The sequence below is a fragment of the Anomalospiza imberbis genome, chromosome 6 (genome assembly GCF_031753505.1).
Source record: "Anomalospiza imberbis isolate Cuckoo-Finch-1a 21T00152 chromosome 6, ASM3175350v1, whole genome shotgun sequence".
NCBI lineage: Eukaryota > Metazoa > Chordata > Aves > Passeriformes > Viduidae > Anomalospiza > Anomalospiza imberbis.
In genome coordinates, this window is record NC_089686.1 from 44725093 (window position 1) to 44743274 (window position 18182).

Below are 18182 nucleotides of genomic sequence, written 5' to 3' on the forward strand. Positions count from 1 at the left end.
TTTCTCATGTACCATTTTAAGTTTGTGAAGGCTATTGTAGAAACTGCTTAGGTCAAATCTTCTAGGACAAAGAAAAGCTGGTTGTGGCCTCTACAGGATGAATGTGAGCAGCAAGAAGCAAAGCCTAGAGAACACCTTTACCCTGGATGCCACACAGAATTTGCCAGTGAAGGAAACACCAAGTGACCACTCCAGGAAGAGACGTTGGGGAATGGGATTTTTTTGGCATTCATACTGCAAGGCCAGCCAAAGACAATGGCAGGCTTGCCTTCTATATTTTTTAAAGCTATATTCATTTTTTTTGTGGTTTAGGTGTGCATCAGTTGCATTTTCTATTGGAACAACGGCTTGTTAGAACTCTGGACATGAAACCCCTGTGTCTCGTACAAACTGAAATGTCTTCTAGGCTTTTTCTTTACCTAAAGCCTTGACTAAGATCTTCTCCAGGCATGTTTCAGCTAGGGAGTTACCAAAAACAAACAAGTAAAGCAAGGTGTTAGTAATGTTGCAGTTCACAAATAACTACATTGGTCTTAAAGGAGAAATATACAGATATATTTTATTTTTATAAGTAGAAAAATTAAGTATAAAGTTCCTGTAGAACTACTCTTTGCCAGATCAAACATATCAATCATTTAATAATTTCCCATACTAGCAGAAATGCACACAGCATCTTTTGTTTGTAGGAAAATCACTTTTCAAAGGACATGAATTTGACATTACACAGCTGAACAGCTGCTCATTTCTTTTTTTTTTTTTTTTAGTGCCTTGGCCACCACTGCTTTTCCAAGCACTCTTTTAGGGAAAGACAGGGGAGAGCTCAATTTTAGATTAAAAACATTTATGTTTGTTTGAAAGCCTTCCCCAGAGACCTATCAAAAGCACCACCCAGTAACAATACAGTGGGTAGTTCTCTTGCCTTGGGAAAGGAGCTCTCTTTAAAGCCCAACTAATTTGTTAGAAGGGATTATAGGATTAAAGAGCTCCTAAAGGCTAGAGACCCACTTCTACAAGACAGTAATTGTTTATTTCAAGGATAGTGATGCTGCAGCTTTCATGAGTCTCAGAGTTAGTACATCCAGAGACACAGAGAAGGTCGATCAGCCCCCCAGACACCCACTCAGGGAATCCACAAATGGTTTTGGTACAAGAAAATTCCCTATTAAGTTAATTAGTTTTACATAAGAAAAGTTCAGATTAAGAAGAGGACATTGCTTTGATGTTGTTCTGCAGACAGTCACCACTCATGAAATGATCTTCACTTCAGGCTTGGACTCTTCCAAGGCTCTCAGTTCATCATCCACTTCAGAACTCCACAAAATGTCATACAAACTACACCAAAACAAAAAGGCAAGTGAGATTTAGTGAGCATCCTCCTGTTAAGGGAAGAGAAAAATGCACAACTGGCCAGTATGGGAAGGTCATATGCCAGGAAGGGCCACATCTAGCTTTAAGAGCAGCCAGAAATAGGCTTTACAGCCCAGGACCCCCTTAGTCCCTCACCAGCACCAGCCTCCCATCCCTGCCAGGGCTACCACTATCTCTCACATTAACTGCTGCACGTTGCAGCTGGGCTTCTTCAAGGCTTCACAGATCTTCCTGATGCCTTCGTCTTCCAGAGGGTTGTAGCTCAGGTCCAGCTCAGTGAGGCACTGCTTGGTGGCCATGGCGGTGGCGAGGGTGGCACAGCAGCCTGCTGTCAGGTCACAGTTCCCCAGCCTGCAGGAAGAGGAGGGAGAGGCCAGCACAGTGAGCCCTGGCTCCAGGAAATGCTGCTCACACCTGGCCAGCAGGTGTGGACATCCCCAGCACAGACCAGAGATCCTGGCAAAAATGGCATCTCTGAGACATCAGCAGGGGCTGGCCTGTGGTCTTGTCACAGAGACAGCTGCCCTCATGGTGACTGCTGAACACCACAAAGGCCTCCCTAAAGCATAACAGCGTGTGGCTATGGGCGCAGAAGGAACCGTTGAAGTTATTCCCAATTTCACCATCATGCATCATCTACTTGAAACTTGCAACCACCTCTCTAAAGAGGACAACTGAGGCCTCTCAGTTGATGACCAAGTAGCTTTAAGTGGTCAAAAGACACTTTCTGAGACAGACTTGAAGTCTTACTGATGTCTCCCATGACCCGTCTGCTTCACTCACTCACTGCGAATTTAGGCATCAGAGCACAGCTCTGGCTTCTGTCCAACAGCATGGAGAGAACAAGCACGGGGCTCTGAGCATCACACAGCCCAGACCTGGGCCCAGCTGGGAAGGGAACAGCCCATGGGGAAGGCAAATCCCATCCCAGGGCTGGAGGTGATGCTCCAGCTGGCTGCCTGCTCCTTCTAGTGAGGCTGGACCAGCACTTGTGCTGGCATCCCTAAGGATTATGGAAGTAGAAGACATAGGGTGAATTCAGATAGCAAGAGAGAAGATGACTTCTGAGAGTGCACCTTACCATAGGGACTGGATGTTGCAGTTGGGGTGCATCAGCCCTTCACACAGCAGCTCCACACCTGCATCTCCCAGCTTGTTCTCGCCTATGTGCAGTACTTTCAGGTGCTTGTTGGTGCTGAGAGCAGAGCTGACAGCCTTGCAGCAAGCAGTGGTGAGCCCACACTCCCTAACCCTGCAAGGCAAAAGTGAGATGAGATCCAGGTGGAACACCTAGAGACTATCAGGCACCGTTCACTTCTTTACATTTATTTAACAGGAGCCCAGAGAGTGGGAACAGAGGAGCCAGGGCTTTTCTGCAATCACTGTACTCCTTTCAATGCCTGTCTGCTCAGTCCTTTCTAGGCAGCACCTCTCCCACTCTTTATGTGGGATGTCTGTCTTGGAGTGTGCACCTAGGAAAGGCACCTGCCCAAGAAGCACAGGAACAAAGAAGGATGAAGTGTGCTCCTCTGACAGTCACTGTTGGCTCCACTGTGCACTCCTGAGGTACCCCATTGACTTCCAGGCCACCAGGGCAGGGGAAGAACCCAGCTGGGGCAGGAGCTGAATCTGCAATGTAGGAAAATTCAAGTTCTGAGTGAAAGAACAAATTTCCTCTCCCAGACCATCCCAGCCTAAAAGGTAAGACAGTCAACAGGACAGGATGATGAGAAATGTTTAATGTCACTAGAGCTTTCTTTTATCTTATCTTTATGAGAGAGTTTAGTTCCAGTGAACAACCTGAGATACCTGATCACAGCACTCATTTTGCTATTTCATCAGGCCTTTCAGACTTCAAAAGTCTCTTAAATGTCATTAGTTGCATGATAAAACAATTAATTAGAAGCTCTGCAAGTGATGCTTTGTTTCATTTTGGTTGTAACAGGATAACTGTTAGGGGGCACATCTTCAAAGTGTCTACAAGTTTAGAAATACAAATCCTTTTAAAGTCCTTAAGTCTAGAAAAGCCCTTTTTAACTGCTCAGTAAAAACAGCAGAAGTTGCTTATGGAACCATCACAACTGAGGATCCATCTGGGTGGGCATTACTTCACCTTACATCTTTCTTCAGTGAGGCCTCCAAAGAAGGTAGTAGATATGTGAAACTTGGCAGCGGCTCACCATAGCTCCTGAAGTTTAGATTTGGGATCCTTGAGTGCCTGACACAGCATTTCCATCCCTGAGTCTCTCAGGTTATTGTCTATCAGACTGATCTCTGTGAGGGTCTCCTTTGTACTGATGAGTCTGGAGAGATCTTTACAGCTAGCACTTGTGAGATCACAATCCCATAACCTGCAGGGAAAAACAAAATGTTATTTTCTCCCAAGAATTACTTAAATTAGAAAACAGAGTCCTGTTTTAGTATTCTAAATTTCTGGTTATATTGTCTCATTTTCTTGTATCCGTTCATACATCATACCACACAGCTTCCTCCTTTCCTTACTTTCCACTTGCTGCACCAAAAGCTCTGCTTGTAACACGCAAAAAAAAAAAAAAAAAAACAAACAGAAATATGCAATTCTAATAGACAGCTAACTCAACTGGAAGCCAAGACAATGCCATCATAAACTTCTATATGCCCTCTCACCAGAATTTGATCCAAGCAATTTCAGTGTGGTGCTATTTGTTCATGGTGTTCTCCACCCAGTTTTTGGGAATTAAATGATTTGCAGCTGAGACACTTTTTTGACCATAAAGGGTAAATGAGAAATTTCCACTTTGGAGCAAACCAGCAGCACAACCTAAACAGCTCAGAAACTGCAGAAGGGATATAAGAAACCTCTGCCCACCCTTACCACAACTTCTGGATTTTGCAGCTAGGATGCATCATTCCCTGGCACAGCAAAGCCAGACCAGAGTCCCCAATCTTGTTGTCCCCCACAGAAAGATCCATCAGAGATGACTTGTTCCTGAGAACAGCACTAATCTCCATACAGCTGTCGCTGGTTATGCCACAGTTCTCCAGGCTGCAGGAAAAAGCACAGTTGGAGTTGCTGCTCCAGACCTACTGCATTAGATACACCCCAATACCCCAGTTCAGACTGAGAAGGGTCCTTGCTGCAAACCAGTGCAGCTCAGCCAGGCACTGCTACATCCTGCAAGGTTCAGAGAAGATACAGATGTCCAAGATGGGACTCTGGGTGAGGCAACACAGTGCTCCTGCATTTCATGAGGCTGCAGGGCACTTTGACCCAGACATTCATATGCATTAATGCAAGGATTGGTCTTGCCAAACTTCCCTTTTTATCAGTTATCCTATTTAAGAGGAACTTTTGGCAGCATCACACAGTGAGTCCCTGGTGAGCCAACCCCTGCTGAACCTCAGGGACAAGATAAAATCAATTGTGCTTTTCCCAGAAAGCCCTTCACGGGCTTTGCCACAGAAATTAGGCCAAACCCAGCACCTTTGTTTTGTAGCAAAAAAAGGGCCCTGGATAAGTATACTCAACAGGCTGGTAATTCCAGTTTAAGAACTAGAGCCACTGAGGGTGATTATTCTGCTTTGACACACAGGTGAGCAGTCTCCCTTAGTAAGTGGTGGTTTAACTTGGAGTGCCAAAAACTCCAAAACTGAAAGCTCAAGACATTTGTGTGCAGTTTCCAGTTACATAAATCTGAGCCAGCAAAAAATCTGGCCTACATTTCAAGGGTTCCTGGCAATTTTTCCTGTCCTGTGGATGGTATGACTAGCAGCAGCACTAGCTGCCATTAGAGATGACCAGCTCTTCCTTACTGTAGTAGTTCTAGGTTGCAGCTTGCCTCCACCAGACCCTGGCACAGCTGCTTTACAGCTGTATCTCCCAGCGTGTTGTTGCTCAGGCTGAGCTCCTTCAGGGTGGGCTTGCTTTGCAGAGCAGCATTGAGAGCTTCCACAATATCAGCTGTGAGTTCACAGTATTCCAGCCTGCAAGAAGAAAAGAAGTCCAGGCAAAAAGACAAGCCTCCTTACACATTCTGCTACCAAAAATAATCAGCTGAGCCTGATGGGTGTTAGCCAGGGGAGAAAACATGCCATGTGAGTTGAGATCAGGCAATGCTTAAAACCAGAGATAACTGAAAGTTTTTAACAGCATCTCTCTGCTCATTTCAGGAAGAATTAATTCTTAAACTAGATCCCAGGGGACCCTAGCAAGACCAATTTTTACACTAGGGCTCCATTAAACCAGTGTACAGGCAGCTTGGAGCACAGGGCTGAGCACACTGCCACACCACCAAGACCCTCAACTCTGGGCCTCCCCAGGGGGAGCTGGGGACTGCAAATACACCCAGGTCCTGCTCAGACATAAAACAAGGACCAAGGACAGCAGAATCTGGTGTTTCCTGGGCATCTGAGAGGTCTTGCATTTACAGACACCACTGCCAGGAGGGCTATGGGAACAGACACCTGACTTCCAAACCCACAAGATCTACCAGCATGAATAAATATTACAATTTCAGGTAAAACAAGAACAAATCCACACCTGTCAACAAAACTCCTGCCTGTGTCAAGGGAAAAGCAAGCATGGCCTGTCTGATGACCGAAAAAGCCCAGTGACTACTTACTGCAGCTTCTGCAGCTTACAGCTGGGGTTCATCATCCCTTGGCACAGCACCTTCACTCCAGCAGTTCCCAGTCTGTTATCCCCTACATGTAGCTCTGTCAGGGATGGCTGGGCACTGAGGACGGAGCGCAGGGTCTCACAGCTGGCACTCGTCAGATTGCAGTTTTGCAGCCTGCAGGAGAGAGGCAACAGGGAGTGGGAAATGCACTCCTAGAATTACAGAGGCTCTTCTCAGAAAGGTTGATCTGCTAAGGTTGGAGCTCGGAAAGGACACCACAGCTCTGATGGTGCATAACTCTCTAGGAAGTGGTTTGTCCAGGTTAGTACCATTATTTTACAGGTGTGCCATAATATTTTATCAACTACACCTGTGCCACAAACAATAGTTCACATGCTTCCTTCAGTGTAATCACTCATACAGCACCTCCAGCAGAATAAGGATTCACCCTACAGGTAGCCCCATAACTGGTTTATAGAAGTGGTTTAAATATCAGGAGGCTGACCTCAGAGATAAAGCAAAGGCATCTTATGATTTCTTGACCCCTCTAGAAGTGTGATCCAGAGTAGGCAGAAGTTAAAATCTCATCCAACGATGGATATAATTTAGTTTAATGGTACAGTACAAGAAGGATCTATGAAGTTGATGCTTCAGCACTCAGGCTTGGAGAAATAGCATAGGAACTGTGCTGGTATTGCTATGAGGTGTTTATAGAGTTATATATACATAAGATTTTGGAGCAATGGAGAGGTGTTGTGCAGGGAGGTTTGACTTGGGTTTGGTTGCTCTTTTATTTCCTCTTATTTATTCTTTATATTCCTCTTATTTCCTTTTTATTTGGTTTCTGTTTTATTTAAGGCACCTTACCAGAACCCCAAAAATGGACAATTTTATTTCTACAGAACTGAAAAACACTAATCCAGGCTGCTACTTGAGCATGTGGAGAAGTCTGAAGCCTAGGGCAAATTCTCTGAAAAATTACTTAAGACTTCCAGTACAGAGTACCACAGTTACTTCTTGAAGGCCCATCACAGAGCTGCAGTTTCATCAGCTTCACAGTCAACTTTCTTTCTATTTGCCTGAATCCTGGCACAGGACTTTGCAGGGGGCACAGGGACTTTAATTTCTGATCTAAAAAGCAAGTTATTTTTACAAGGTAGTGTCCTGAAGATCCCAGATTCCCCTCAAGAGCTGGAGGACTCCTGCAAGCTGCAGAAGAGATGCTGGACAGAGAAGGCAGAAGCCCTCCTTGAGGACTTCTAAGGAGCAGAGGCAACAGCCACTGGCTCTGACTAAAGCTCCTACACCAGGGTTGCTGAGGGAAGCCCACTAATGCTATAATGTGGTGGGTGCCTCTATAAAATGCCTCCCAGATCCAGGGAACTCTCCAGTTTGCTGCATTCTGAGGACCGCTGAACGATGACGGATCCTGGGCTAGCACTACCATTCCCTGAGGCTCAACCTCAAAGGCATCTGATGCGAGTCCTTCACTGAATTTGAGGGGAATTTTCCACAGGTGAGCACCTTGTACATACTCCGTTAGGTTTGTGTGCTTGTGAGTGGGAATATGCTATAGCAAATGGACTGTGACTGTTGCTGTCCTGAATTATTAAGTACTTCAGATATATAAGTTTGGCCTGTGAGTTACTGTTGCATTATAGTAAATTCTATATGAACCTTTGTTAAATTGTTTAACTCAAGCTATTAATCAAGTGCTGTTAAGTTGATTAACAACTTAAATTGTTATATTTAACTTTTAATTTAAAAATTAAAAGTTAAAACTTTCAGGCCTAAAGTGTTGTCCCAGTCCAGAACTCAGCTTAGCAAGGATTCTGAACCCTGGAATTCAAAAGGACTGTCTTTATTCACCCTGTCCTGTCCTGACCCTTCCCCCAACCTCCATGTAGATAATTCTTCAGTTGACATTGGTTATTGACTTTAGATTTTTGTTTGCTTTTTCTCTATGTGCTTTAACCATCTAGTAAGTAGTAGAGTGAACCTTGTCAACAAACTGTTGTGCTTTCACTTTTATATTAAACCTGCCTTTGCCAGTGATTCTTTAAGAGACCTCAAAACACTCATTTGTGACAGCATGATAGAGCAAGACAGTGGAGCTTTACCATAACTTCTGTAGTCTACAGCTTGGCGTCAGCAACCCTTTACACAGGTATTCAACACCAGCATCTCCCAGCTCATTGTTGTTCAGCTTCAGCTCTGTGAGGGATGGATTTGTATTAATGATGGAAGAGAGATCCTCGCAGTTACTGCTGGAGAGATTGCAGTCATCCATCCTGAAAGACAAAGAGAGAAGGAGCACTTTAGTCCTCAGAGTTGCTCTGCTTTCCCTGGCTAGAGCACTGTTCATGAAAGCAGAGTGGGCAATGTTCCTGCAGTTTTTGGGATGCCTCCATAAGTATGTACAGGACCTGCTGGGTGTTGCATGGCCCAAACCAAGGTGTGCTCTGGGCTGCACCAGAGGATGGGCTGGAGGGCAGCTTCCCAAGCCTTGCTCCTCCTCTGTGCTGCACAGAAGAGGGCACAAATCATCCCCCTACAGCTGGAGGGCACAAATCATCCCCCTACAGTGGAAGTGCCTCCACTTAAACAGTGACAGTGACAAACCACCTGCCAGCTTACAGGCTGTCAGACTGGTTCTGCACTGAGAACTGCAGCCAGCCCCAGAGACACTCATCAGCAGGTTGATGTCTTGCAGGTGAGTCATGCTGGTTTGCACCATCTCCCTCCAGCAGGAATCTCAGCACACAAACCCTGAGTTTGCAGTTCAGCAGTGGCTTCCCTCACGGGACATCAGCGTTCTTCTAGGTGCTGCTAAATGAATGAGGATGAATTTAATTGAAAGGAGAGCCAAGGAAAGGATCAGGAGCACGGGACAGCCAGGGAGGTATAGAGGGAGGCAGAAAAGACACAGAGCAAAAAGAAGGTGTCATTAAGAACTGTACAGCCCCAGGCACAGCCATAACGAGGAGTGCCAAAAGTTGCCTGGTCACTTCTCCTTAGAGAACAGTATGAAAACTGAAGCTCCATGAGGGTTCTCCTTCCCTCCTCCAGCAAGAAGACACGACTTCCAATGAGATCACGTTCAACACTGATGAAACAATCCCTGCAACAGTCACCCTCATCCATTGCCTCTGGAGCAGCCCAGCCTCTGCCCAGGAGACAACCATCCCACTGCCTTCTGCCACCCAAGGCAGGCCTTGGGAAGTCAAGGCCAGGCCCATGAAGCTTTGCCTGCAAAACAAAAGGAAGTTGTCCTCACCAGGACCAATGCTCTCCGAGGCACTGCTGGCATGAAGAGGCCCATCCTCTCCAGCAGGATGATGCCATCCCATGAAGTGTGAATTCCCAAACAGCAAAGGGGAAAGACTGCAGTAGCAACTCTTCTGAGCTCTGTCCTACACCTTACACCCCAGGAGATGGTTCCCTCCCATTGCTTGCTCAAGAAACAAGGCTGGTACTTCTGAAGGTCAACTGAAGAATTAAAAGCTGATGGTCCATGGCTTATACCTGACTACTGAAGCCAAAATCACTTGACAGCATCTAGCCTGCAACCCAAAGAGTGCGCAACCTAATAAGCACAGAGAGATGTCTCCCCCCTCTTGAGAGACAAAGGCAGAATAGCCAAAATGCTGGTCAAATATTTAAATCACACTACCTAGCTGAGCCCTATGCCACACCAAGAAACAGGGCAACATTACTTCATACCAAGGGATATTTATCTGTAGTTGAAAAAGCTTTGCAAGAGGATGGGGGTTTATCCACCCTTTAAATTAACTTTCTGGATAAAAATAGGTAGACTCATTCCTGTTGCTGTGCAATTTCTAAATCCCAGGTCAAACAGTTCTGAATATGAAAAGCACAAACAAGAGAGAAATGTAACAGTTCTTACTCAAAAGAGACGGTACACAACTAGTTACTACCTGATGGTTTTGCAGGATTTCATTGTGGTCAGAAGTTCAGCCCATCTAGATGGGCTCATCTCTTCACACTGGATGTCAAGCTCCATTTTGGCTGTTGAGATAAGACCTGAAAATTAAAACAAAATAAAACCACCTTTTTTTTTAATTGCCCAAGAAGCAACGATGTTCTTCAATCCCACCAACTCTCAGCCATGAGTCATACTGTGCAAAGGGGACAGATTATTATTTTCCAAAACCTGCAAACACCAGTATAAGGCCAGGAGAGTTGGAATGGTTTTGTCTGGGACTTGGGAAGGCCTTCCTCTGAGAGGAAAAAAGCAGAGGAATCCTGAAGACATACAGCAAAAGCCTGCTATCTGGAGGCTGCTTGAGTGAGAACAAGATGTTCCCCTTCCCCCTCCACAGCTTAACCAGAAGGAGCTTTATAGGGGCACTGGTGCTACTCACTGTGGCACTCCTGAGCCACACAGACACCAAGTTCCACCAGCGTGGCACACCTGACCCATTGTGGACCCTCAAGCTGTACTTAAAATTGGGGTATTTTTGAGATAATTTAGGTGAATGAGGACGATGAGCATAAGAACTGCCTGGGCTCAAATTAAAAATCCTGCTGGACGTGTGTCCGTATGTGAAAAGTGGAACTTGCACGGATGGGAGAAGTGTTGCTCCACAACTCCATATGCAAGGTTTGAAAGATCATTCTGGTCGGGCAAATCCAAGTACAGAGAAGTTGGTAAGCAGAATTTTTGTTTTTGTTTTTTTTTTTTTTGGTCTGCAGTCAAACTGCATTTCAGAACAGCTCCAGATAAACGTGCACAAAAACATGCCAAGGCCAGTAGCTGAGCTCTAGGTTTAGTCTACAAGGGATGGGGTTAAAGGCAGCGCTGTAGTAGGTGACAAAATGCAGCCTTGGTCTCCTGGTTTGGCCAGCATGACTCAGACTACGGGGCATGAAAAAGAATAATCCCTGAGCTATCCCATCGGAATGTGAGCTGCAGGCAGCCACCGTCTTCCCTCATTCCAGTCCCCTCCTGCCGCCGTAACATCGCGGGGACCCCAAACTCGCTTTCCAGAGGCCAGCTCGGTACCAGCGCTCCCGTCACGTCGCACCCACAACAAACCCGGCACCCACGTGGGGAGGGGCCGCGCCCGAGCGCGGGGCGGCGCTCGGGAACCGCGGCCGGACCGGGACACGGCGCCAGCGGCATCGTGAGCTCACGGGCGTGCTCGGCCTCTGCCCTTCCCTTCCCAACGCGAGCGCTGCCGGGAATCCCGGCCCACGGCCTCCGTGGGATCGCACCACAGCCCCGCGTGTCGCGGGGTGACGGGGATCGGAGCCAGCGGCGACACGCGAGGGGACAGTGGCAGCCGGACTGTCATAGCCCTCCCCGCGTCGCTCGGGCACTCGTTTTAGCCCCCCCCCCGGATCGAGAAAAGGTTCTCCCCGCAGCCCCGAGTTCTGCACCTTCCTGCGGGCCGACGGGGGATCCCGTTCCGTTCGGGGTCCCGGGGAGCGGCCCGGTCCTATCCCGAGGCACTGCCGCCACCGCCGCCGCCCCTGCCCGCCGCCTCCCGCACCGCAAGCAGCGCTCTTCCCTCCCAGGCTTTCTTCCTTCCCTGCTCCCTCCGCCCCGGCCCGGCCCGGCCCGGCTCCCCAGCTCCTACCGCCGCGCCGCCACCGCGCAGCTGCCGCCGGCTCCGGCCCGGCTCCGCCTCGTATCGCGGCGGGGAGGAGCGGGATCTGTCCCTCCTCCCCTTTTTCCCTTTCTTCCCCCTTTTCCTCTTTCTCTCCCTTTTACTTCCTCTTTTCCCTCCGTTTTCCCCCTCTCCATTTTTTCCTGCCCTCTCTGACACTTAACGCCCTTTCCCCTCTCTTTTCCATTTGTCTTTCCCTCTCTTAATTTTTCCTGACTTCTCCCTGTTTCCGTCTCTCCCTCTTTTCTGACCTTCTTTCCCCCTTTCCTCTCTTTTCCCTTATTTATTTCCCCCTTCACTCTCCTTTATCTGTTTCCTTCATATCTCCTTCCTTCCATTTTCCTCACTTCCTTCTTTTCCCCTTTTTACTTTCTCCTTCCTTCCTTCCTTCCTTCCTTCCTTCCTTCCTTCCTTCCTTCCTTCCTTCCTTCCTTCCTTCCTTCCTTCCTTCCTTCCTTCCTTCCTTCCTTCCTTCCTTCCTTCCTTCCTTCCTTCCTTCCTTCCTTCCTTCCTTCCTTCCTTCCTTCCTTCCTTCCTTCCTTCCTTCCTTCCTTCCTTCCTTCCTTCCTTCCTTCCTTCCTTCCTTCCTCCCTCCCTCCCTCCCTCCCTCCCTTCCTCCCTCCCTTCCTCCCTCTCCCCTCTTTTCTCCTTTTTCTCGTTCTCCCTTCTTTCACCATTCTTTTGTTTCTTTTTCTGCTCTCTTTCCTCTTTTCCATCTTCTCACCAACTTCTCTATTTTCATCCTCTTTTCCTCCCTTTCCTTTTACTCCTATCTCCTGTTGCCCATTTTTTTCCCATCCACCCTGATCTCCCTGCTGCTCTTCCCCCCTGAGGAGGAGCACTGGGATACACAGGACACAAGACAGGAGAAGGAGAAATCCCTATAATGAGGGGATGCACAAAAGGTGGGAGTATCAAACATAAGATGAGGTAGTGTACCAACCGGGACCCGGAGCAAGATGGGAATGCATGCAGGTCACCCAGGGCAGAGGCACTGTGGCAAGGTCTCGGCTAGGGGAGACAGGACTTCCCCAGGGAGCGCGGAACTAGGAATTGTTTGAACTGGAAACAACACTCTCCTCAGTGGTCTCCCTGACTTCCAGCTTCTAGACAGCTGTGCATGGAGGGCCAGCTTGGAGAGCCTGGGAAATCCCTGCTCCCCATCCCTGGCACCAGTCCTATCCACGACGCATCTTCTCGTATCTGTGTCCCTCATTAGCGCAACACGTTGGGCAGAGAGCTGCACCTCGCTGGCACAAAGGCCTGTCTCTCTGAGCTCTTTGGAACGAAGCTGTGACAGCAGTGGAGGATGGGCGCCTCGGGCTTGTGCTGCTGTCAGGCCTGTTGCCCTCCCGGGCTCTCCCCGTGCCACTACCCCCACCCGACCCCAGTGACCAGTGGCTGTCCCGCACATCCGTCCCGTGGCAGGGCGAGGGTGGCAGCGCTTGGTCAGGGCTGGAAGGCATTCGTCATCCCTTGGCTCGCTTCCTCCTCCGCCTGCCGGCTACTCCCCGTCTCCCTCCCTATTGTTTCCCGGTAGTTTTAGCCTCGGTAAAAGCTCATTCAGATTTTCACAAGACGGAACAAAGAAAGGTTTTGAAGTGCCGAGAGGCATTAGGTAACACTCCGACTTGCCTTCCTCCCTACACCCCCAAAATCTCAGCATCTCCCCCAGTTTTTTATTCCTACAAACACCCTCTTTCCGTAACCCTGGCTCACACAACAGTTCAACTAAGCACAAGCAGCTGTTCCCTACAAAGCACGGCTTTAAAATTGTTCCGTGTTCCTCCCCGGAAAGCAGGAGGGAAAGTTTCGGGAGTTTCAGAGCCTGCTTTTGCCGCTGATACGTACCTTGCTGTTGCCGGTTCTGTGCGGGAGCGAGGGCAGAGCTGGCGCCTTCCTGCTGCCGTTACCACGCAACCTCTGCTGTCGTACACATGGTGCCTGCTAGAGGGAGGGAAACAGTTTTGGGCTCTGACGGCTTTTTTCCTCTCGTGGCAGCTCTTCAGGGCCTTGCAGAGCAAGCACGATTATGTCTGGCTTGTGACTAAGCAAATGGTGTAAAAAGCTCCTGATGGTGACAGAGGCAGCTTTTACTTCTCACACTGGATTATGTGGCCACTTGCCATGGTTTAGCCCAGAGCAAGGGAGTAGTTGCCACTGAAGGATCCATCCAAAAATGAGGCCACCACAGTGTTGAAGTGTGGGTGGAGATGGTGAAGTTTGCCTAGTTTCTCCATTTTCCAGGCAAGCCTGTCCTACCAGGCCTAGGAATGATGCTGAGCACATTACTGCCTACCTGTCACCTTACCTGGGGGTTCTGCATCCCTCTTTCCAGCAGGGGCTAGAGCACAGGCAGTCCCCTGCTTCTGCACAAGCTGAATGCTCACACTCCCTGGAAGGGTCCCTTGGGAACAGCCCTGGTTGTGTCTCCCTAAAACTGCCCCTCAGCAGCAAGCATGGACCTCACTCCTTCACCTCCTCCTCCCAAATTCCCACTTGAGGCTCTTCTGCCCCTCAAGGAAAACCCTGCCTTCACTCAAACTGCATTGCACAATAGTTGTGGGTTGAAGTAACCTGCCCTCTTCCCCCATTCTCAATGGTGTGAAGATGAATTAATGTCTCAATAGCCTGCAAATGATCCAGTAGCAGAAGGACAGATTTGTCTTTCCCTTCTGTGGCTGCAGATGCTGACAGAGATGATGGTAGAATGACGGCCTGGGAAACAGAGCCTTTGTTGAGCCGCAGGAGAAACACTAGAGGCTTTCCCTCCAGCTGCTTTTATTACACTTCTCCTGGAGGAGATGGGAACCAATCACCAGGAGAGCTCATGAGCTAAAACCCACCTTCCTCAGTGCCCAGAAGAGAGTTGAAAGCCAGAGAATTCACCTCTTCCCTATTCCCTCTCAGGAAAATAGGGTCATCCACACAAAGAATTTGCTAGAACAGTCCTTGTGCTTCTGGGTCTGACCTGAAACCTGCTGAAGCACAGGCAAGAGCTTGGGGATGGCCCGAGCTCCCAGCTTTGGTGTTTGTTAGGATGCTCCCTGGCAGGCAAATGGAGGGGGTGCTGTGGCTGGTGAAGGATGTCTCTGCCCTTTCTGCTTGGCATGATGCTTTCAGGAAGACCACTAGTGATAGGAAGAAAGTTTATGCTGGCAGATCTCCCGGTCAACCAGGCAAATTGAAGACCCGACGGCAAAGGTGTCATTTCCTATCCAGCCATTGCTGGCATTATCAGGAGTCTCTGAAGGACAAAGTCTAGTGTTTGTTAGAGGTTTTAGAGAGGTTTATGCCACGTGGACCTTCTGTAGACCTCCTGCCCTGGGCAAAACACCCAATCCACTCTGGTCTGTGTTGGTGAAGTATTAGATTTATAGGCCAAATAGCCTTGCCAAAAAGTTATGTGCTTCTGTACCCTTTGGCTGCCCTCACTGCGGGGACAACAAAAGGCATCTCTGGAAAAATCGATTGCCCTTTCCCCAGCAAGCAGGACCAGGCCATCCTGCTCATCAAGATACACACAGATCCAGAGGAAATCATAAAAAATGGGGCTCAGAAAGCCAACAGCAAACACCAGTGAGAAATACCTGTGAATGTCTTGCCACAGAAACAGTGGAAGACTCCTGACATGGAAGGCATGTCCATTTGGTTATTTGTACAGACTCAGGCTGATTCCTTAAAGATGTCTAGAGGAGTCTGGCAGTGAGTGACATCTGCCTGTGTTCCCCTATTTATCACAGTTTCCCATTATCCTTTTTGAGTTCATTCAAATTTATCTCCTCTTTTTTTTAGATCCTCTCCCTCTTTTGATCTTTGTAGCAGGGAGGGAGAGCACAGTGATGCCCATCTGGCCCCTGCTGCCTCTCTGCATTTAAAATTACTTTAATTTAAAACTAAATTTATGCACATAACCCTAGAGTAAACTTACACAAGAATACTTAAATTAAGGCCATTCGTGTAAACTGAAAACTCTGCCTCTTCCCCTTCTAGCAGTTCCTTGTTCTGTCCTCTCTGCTCTTATAATGCCTCTGTGTATATACTTAATGGTAATTAAAGACAATAAACTTCTAAGAGTAGTGACAGATCTTTTTCTAACTTGACTGTGTGATCCCTACCAGACAATTCATTCCATAAATTCAGCTGTGGAGATCAAAACAGTGAGTTTTAAGCATCTGCCCAGCTCCATTTGTTGCAGTGAGTGATTTGTTTATATCCTACTTGATCCATTGCTGGAAGCCATTTGTTCCTTGAGCTTGTGTGCAAACTTGAAGTAAGGCTTTGTAGGGTGAGGAAATGCAAAACTTGGGTCATTCCTGAAGAGTCAGTGGGCTGATTAAGCACTGGGGAGCAAAATATCTGTGGAGCTAGAGTGGAGAACCTGACATTGTGGCCTAACTGATGCCTCAGGAGCTTAAAAACAAACAAACAAACAAAAAAAAAACCAGGTGCTGGTAGCAAGCTGTGAGCAAGGTTTGGGATTTTCAGCAAATTACAGGCAATTGCTCACCCTGACTTGCATGCGTGCACACACACATATGGATGTTCCATACTGTGGCAGCTCATTATAGATACCCACAAGAAAACCATTAGAGAGGAAATTCTTGCTGTTCTGATGTGGTCTCCTTGCTCTTGTAAAAGCTTTGTTTCCATTTTGCACTGGTTTTGTTTTTTGAGGGAGTGGAGAGCATTATAATGAAATAATGCTGTGAGTGTATGTGTAATATTTTATCCTTGTGGATACATCTTTCACAGTGGGTCCAGCGAAAATGGAGCCCCAAGAAAACGGAGCTTGCCGGATATGTTCATCAACCAGCACACCTTCAGAAAAAGTACTGTCAGAGGAATTTTTCTCACATCCCTGCTTTTTCTTCGTCTTCTGTCTCAGCCTGCGGCCGTGTTTGCCCGCCCGTCTGCAGAGGGCGATGCAGCATCAGTTTGACCAGACTTACGGTCCTCTGGTTTTCCCTCATCCCGAAGTTGCCCTTGGTCACCAAGACATTGCAGGGGTTGATGGCTGAGATGGGGCCACAGCTAGAGGGGAAAATGAGAGGACCAGACCAGAAACACAGGTGTATTTCGCAGCACAGTCTCTTCATGCCAGCTGTGCAGCAGCTGATGAAATGGGAGACTGCAGTGGATTTCACTTTCCTGTTAAATACTGCTGCACAGGAAGATTTGAATAATTTGCTGAAACTTTGAAGGCCACTGTAGGGACAGCTGGTTATTTCATTAGTTTGTTCAGGAGTCAGAAGTGTGAGTTTAAATCAGCTTTAAAAGGCAAGAATGAAATCTTGGAGCTAAAAGAACCCCAACAACCACACACTCATCTGGTTTTCAGACTTCAGTTTGCATGATACCATTGCCTTTTTGCAGAAAGGAATAGTAAACGTCCTCTGCCAGTAGAGGCATCTCTCTCTAGTCTCCATGAGAATACCCATGAGAATTCATGGGCATTTGTGTCCAAAAAAATCACTTTGTATCCTAGAGTCGCGATGGTTGGAAAAGACCTCAAAATGATCATGTATATCTGTTAACCCAGCATCACTGTGTTCATCACTAAACCATAACCCAGAGTTACATCCACATGCCTTTTGAACACTTCCAGGGATGGTGATTCCAACACTTACCTGGGCAGCCTGTTCCAATGCCTGACCATCCTTTCAGAGAATAATTTTTTCCTAATATCCAATCTAAACCACCCATGACACAACTTGAGGCCATTTCCACTCATCCTGTAACTTGTCACCTGTGAGAAGAGACCCCTTCACCTCACTAAAACTCCTTTCAGGTAGTTGTAGAAGTGATGGGGTCTCCTGAGCTTCCTTTTCTCCAGGATAAACAACTCCAGTTCCTTCAGCTGCTTCCCATAAAACTTGTGCCATAAAAAACCCATTGCATCCTCTCTTTAATCCAGTTCTTCCTTGGATTATCAGAATTAATTTGCTGCAAAGGTTTGGGGGTGGGATATTTTGGAGTCTCCTCAGGTGTAGGCTGGGGCCTGGAAACAGCTTGAAAGCTGAATTTCATTCTTTGTCATTGAAATTTGCCAGAAAGGTCATTTCCTTGTGTATGTAACTGAGGAAAGTGCTCTGAATTTTTTTCCTCCATTGATTCCCAGTTCAGTTTGTGTCAGGGATGGAAATGCCAGCTGAGTGCAATCCTGCGAGGTTGGTTTTTTTTCTATGATACACCATCAGTTTTTAAAAACAGCTTCTCTTTTTTAAAAAGCTTTTGGTTATTCCTTGTGGCTTGTTGCAGTAGAATAGGAGCAGAATGTGAAGAACTTGCTTGAACTTTGCACCTGGATAAATTCAGGGAGCAAAATCTTGACCTTTTTTTTAATAAATGCCACCTATATCAATGACTCCTTGAGGTGTTTCAATTCCTTCTTAAACTTAGAGAAGACAAACAAGTGTTTTGGCTCTACCAGAGGCCTCCAGGTGAAGGGATCTCTAAATGCTTTCCTGCTCTTGGGTGGGATGAGAAAGGGAGGGCTGGGGCCAGAGGTGTGTGGGAAGAACTGGATGCAATGGGTGCTGCTCACTGTCGTGGCCATGTCCAATGTTCAGTAAGGAAACAA

At 47.4% G+C, this 18182-nt stretch overlaps 1 protein-coding gene across 2 annotated transcripts; it reads right to left on the reverse strand.

Moving 5' to 3' along the window:
- Nucleotides 1-533: 533 nt before the first annotated feature.
- On the reverse strand, nt 534-13696 carry RNH1 (ribonuclease/angiogenin inhibitor 1). 2 transcript variants are annotated; one of them, XM_068193826.1, is made up of 10 exons: nt 13451-13696; nt 9905-10010; nt 8087-8257; nt 5970-6140; nt 5161-5331; nt 4223-4393; nt 3549-3719; nt 2450-2620; nt 1549-1719; nt 534-1332 (listed from the first exon to the last, which is right to left on the reverse strand). In XM_068193826.1, exons 2-10 carry the CDS (start codon nt 9988-9990, stop codon nt 1245-1247), a joined length of 1371 nt encoding a protein of 456 aa, XP_068049927.1. In that variant the 5' UTR covers nt 9991-10010; nt 13451-13696; the 3' UTR covers nt 534-1244. The 2 variants fall into 2 exon arrangements, with proteins under 2 accessions (XP_068049927.1, XP_068049926.1); XM_068193825.1 differs by lacking the exon at nt 13451-13696 and adding an exon at nt 11570-11632.
- Between the last annotated feature and the right edge of the window lie 4486 nt (nt 13697-18182).